This window comes from Nuphar pumila, chromosome 4 (assembly GCF_984573655.1).
Source record: "Nuphar pumila chromosome 4, dmNupPumi1.hap1.1, whole genome shotgun sequence".
NCBI classification, from domain to species: domain Eukaryota; kingdom Viridiplantae; phylum Streptophyta; class Magnoliopsida; order Nymphaeales; family Nymphaeaceae; genus Nuphar; species Nuphar pumila.
This window is the reverse complement of record NC_143252.1, coordinates 7290947-7295503: the sequence shown is the minus strand read 5'-3', so window position 1 is coordinate 7295503 and position 4557 is coordinate 7290947. Positions and strand designations below refer to the sequence as shown.

At 38.5% G+C, this 4557-nt stretch overlaps 1 protein-coding gene across 1 annotated transcript; it reads left to right on the top strand.

Annotated features, from left to right (window-relative positions):
• The first annotated feature begins 203 nt into the window (after positions 1-203).
• On the top strand, positions 204-4323 carry LOC149839216 (small ribosomal subunit protein eS12-like). The gene is made up of 4 exons (XM_090002382.1): positions 204-330; positions 2393-2684; positions 3214-3279; positions 4025-4323. Exons 1-4 carry the CDS (start codon positions 323-325, stop codon positions 4082-4084), a joined length of 426 nt encoding a protein of 141 aa, XP_089858508.1. The 5' UTR covers positions 204-322; the 3' UTR covers positions 4085-4323.
• The last annotated feature ends 234 nt before the right edge of the window (positions 4324-4557 follow it).

Here is a 4557-nt window from a genome sequence, read left to right as displayed (position 1 = left end):
TCGAATCAGCTTGGTCTCATATCGATTCTGGACGATACGAAACGAATCGTCCGATTCGAAACGATACTGGCAACATTGGACCATTGGTTCCCCATGATAAACTAGTTCGGATTCGGGTATGGACCCGGTACAGAACCTTGAAGTCAGACCTATGGATCTGGTAAAAAGTCGCAGATCCGACCCGTTGACACTCTTTTCGGTATGGCTAGGGTTAGGGTTTTTCTCTTTTTCTTTGCTCTAGGGTTCTGATTTCCCTTTCTTCCCACCACAAAGAGAGAGAGAGAGAGAGAGAGAGCAGAAACAATCTTCACAGATCGCCAGAATGTCAGGGTACGCTCTCTAACTTCCTCTTTCCATCTATTCTTCTTCTTCTTCTCTGTTTGTTCGTTTCTTATTTTTTCTTTCTTATGATGTAGTTATCATGACTGCGCTTGTTAGATTTGATTCCGGGTTGTGGGTTTGCGCCGATTTTTCTTATTCTTTTGTTGATATTCTTGTTAATATCGCGCTTCTTTCTTAATTTCATAAGATTGATCGTTATGGGTTGTTGTTCTCACTTGAACTTCCATCAGCTCCAATTTTGCATCATTGGTTGTGGGTTTTGAATCATCTTTAAGTTGGGAACGGATTTTCTGCAAAAGTTTTTTTGTGGGTTCTTCGTGGGAGAGATTACCATGTGTGTGCTCGATTACTGATTGGTGTGGATTTGGGGTTATTGTTTTTCATGCACCCCCTGGCGTTGAATCCTTGTTCTTCGCCTTCTGCTTTTCATTGTGACCGGGAAACCGAACGCTGATAAAGTTTTTGTGGGTTTTTTTCTCCTGTGCAAGGGCACTAGTTCGATCGATTGTTTTTTTGTTGGTCTCTTGCGGGATTGGAATGAACTCCTGCTGTGAGCAGATTCGTAGTGTGTAAGATACTTGTTTTGTGCCACAATTCGGATCTGTTTACTTATCGAAGGTGCAGCCCTGCTCTATGCGCATCTTGTGTTTTTGTAGTGATAACAGACTATTTTCATCCTAGACAACATGATTAGAAAGTTTGTGGCTTGGGTTACATGTTGCCCACTAGGTGTGGTCATTTAGAACACGTTGGTGGTCATGACCTGCAGTAGATAATTCAGTATCTACAGGGTTGTCTTCTAAAGTCATGGCATATTTTTAAATGTGTATACATCTCGCTTGTTGTTGCCTTACTTGACAGACCAAGGATAGTTAGCTGAAATTTTGGCACCTATTTTGATTAGGCCTAGGCATCTGTTGGTTTTCTGGCTGGCTGGCTAGAATCTTGAGCAAGTTTCTATTTGTGCCTTCGATGTCATTGCTTCTTCTCAAAGTTCAGTTTGGTTTGGCTGCTCCTGCAAGGCTCAAATGACCAAATTGATGTTATGTTTGATTGATCATGCTCTGATTGGCACTGATTGCTATCTTCTTTGTGGCACCTCATATTAGATTTTTGCCAATCTTCCAGTTTGCTGGCAAAAGTATTCAGCTCATTGGTGATATCAATCAGTTTCTATAGTGTCTTTATGAACCACATCTTGTTGCTATTTTTGGAATCAATAAGCGAATAGTTTGCATAAACTTGTTGTTCATAATATCCCATGTTTATTACATATATGTGCAAAGGTACTGGAAAGATACTTGGACATTGTTATGCATGCATTTGTATTTTGCAATATTGTACATATCTGTTTTACCAGAAATCTTTCAAAATATTGGCTGTCAATCATACTTCAAATTATCAACTGATTGGATTTTCAATATATCATGTTCCCTAGGCCTTCTGTGTGTCATTCATGTTATTAGTTCGTTTCAGCTGTTCCTGTTTGTTTAGGTGGTTATGGCTTTTGGAAGGTTTATGAACTTCTATATCACTGTACTTCATGGATTTTCTTGGGGATTGATTTTTCTCTGAAATTGATATTGAGTGCAGTTATGCTTGACTAGAGATTTGTTACTTGTAGAACACCAAAAATCTAGAGTGATGCAGATGGTTTAGGATCACAAAATTCTTAATCCAGAGAACCTGATTGCGATTATTTGATTTTTTAGCAATGACATTTATTTGAATATATCACTTAAATTTGGCTGTAAAGGACATGTATTTAACTCTATGAATTATCAGATTATTCTTAATGGGCATCTTTTGGCAGACTGTTTTCTGCTTTAGCCTTAACTCCCGCACTGTGTAGCCCCATGTGAAGTGTGTTTACAGAGTAGGTCTCATTGTTCTTGTAGACATTGCCATATGCCATAGTATGATGCCTATATTTACTGGCAGAGCTAGTCTGTTTCTAATTGGTATTCATAGTCATTACCTGGTGCATGCTTTGTCACTGAGTCTAACAACATTTTCTAGTATTGACAATATTATTTGGTGGACTTGACAGAGAAGATGGTCCCGCTGTTGTTGCCGAGTCATCGGCACCAGCTCTAGGAGAGCCAATGGACATCATGACAGCTTTGCAGCTTGTTCTGAAGAAATCACTTGCTCATGATGGGCTTGCACGTGGCCTTCATGAAGGAGCCAAAGTGATTGAGAAACATGCCGCACAGCTTTGTGTGCTTGCTGAGGACTGCAACCAGCCGGACTATGTCAAACTGGTCCAAGCTCTCTGTGCTGACCACAATGTGAAATTGTTAACCGTTCCCAGTGCAAAAACTCTTGGCGAATGGGCAGGGGTAAGCAAAGAGCTCAACACTTCTCTTCCAAAAAAACAAAAAAACTTGTGAGGGCCTGTAATGTTCATTACTTATGCTTCTAGCATGGAGCTCATGAACATGAAAACATTAGCAGTCTTTGCATTTGTTAATTACTACTAATATATAACTTAACAAGTATTGCATTTTCTCTCTGTTTCTAGTGTTCATATTGTAAAATGTTCAGTTCTAGTGTGTTATTCTGGTCTTCTTTACAACATGCATCCAGTGTTTCCCTTAACATTGATATCTTGTCTGCAATTCTAGTAATACTATGAACTAGATAAGAAAATGATTTTGTGACCGAACTTTTAAAATATTGAAATAATCCATGATTTCTGTTGCCATGCCTAAAGTCATGAAAGGTTTTTACCAAAATCTCTTATATCTTTCTTTTGATTCCAGGTGGCAGCATAAAACTGCATGCGTGATTTTATGCTCTTTTCTTGGTCTTCATACCATTAATCTACTATAAAATTTCCTAAAATTCTTTGTACTTTGTTTTTTGCAGCTATGCAAAATTGATTCAGAGGGAAAAGCCAGAAAGGTTGTTGGTTGTTCCTGTGTTGTTATTAAGGTATGTAGTAGTATAAAATCATTTATGCTTGTGAAATAGATCCCTTGTTAGGTATTGTTCTGGCATTTACTTGGACCAACTTGGTGCCAACCAACAATATATGTAGGAAAATAGGATTGTGCTTTGATGAAGGCCTAAGCCATGAAACACTTTCAATTTTCATGGCATTCAGTGGTAGTTGAAACAGTGAAATTTGGGAATTAAGGGCAATCCATGAATGTTTATCCAGGTGCACTTGTTCACAAATTCTGAGTTGTAACCAGTTACGATTTTTTTTCAGTGGTTAAACTTGGAGTGAGGAACAGGAAGGTCTCACTTCATGAGTTACTAGTTCTTGTGCTGTTCCTGATAAAAAAAGTTATGAACCTCATATTTTCCATTGCATGCATGCACTTGCGTATGCAGCTTAGTCATGGATGCAGTGATTAATTGTTTAAACAACCCATCCATGACTGTTCATCCAAAAAAGTTATGAACCTGATATTTTCCAAGGCAATCCATGACTGTGCGTAGAAATGTATTGGAATAGATGCTCAAAGCATATTATTTCAGCGTATTTTGAAATGGCACTACTTCTTGAATTTAGAAGTCCACCATCACTGGAATTCTGCTGTGTACCTTGCAGGGTATCTTGTCTAAAGTATGCTTCTGATAGCAATATGCCTTTGGGTACCTTTGTGTATTAGTTTTCATCACAGTCATTTTCTTTCAAATATATTTGCTAATCATGTATTGTGGGTTGCAGGACTATGGCGAGGAGTCTGAGGGGCTTCATATTGTTCAGGAATACGTGAAATCTCATTGAGTTTAATGGTTATTTTTAAGGTATTCGCTGAGGATTAAGCTAGTCTTTTGTTAGAGTTGATCTTGTCCTTCATTTCCGACTGCAGTATGCGAGGACGGATCAATTTTTCTCTTTCATGTAGCTTTGCCATTGAATGGATAAATGTCTTAGCTCTCTTCATGTTGTTTTTCAGCGTCATGTTTTGTCAGCATATTCCTGACTCTAATTAGGAATTATGAGTACCATTCTCTCTCTTTTGGCTATCAATGGTGTGGCCAACAGTTTGTGATCAGGAGCACTCAATGCTACTCTTTGAGAGCCAGGACCATCTTATCTTGGGTTTCTTTTTTGTTACACAGAATACAGTCAAGCTATCCCTTTTAGACAACAAAACTTGCCCTTTTAGAGATTTGAAAAGCTGGTTCTGTTTATTGCGAGTTGCAATGGGCATTTTCACCCAAGGGTTGCGCTCACAGTTTAAAAGTACATTAGAC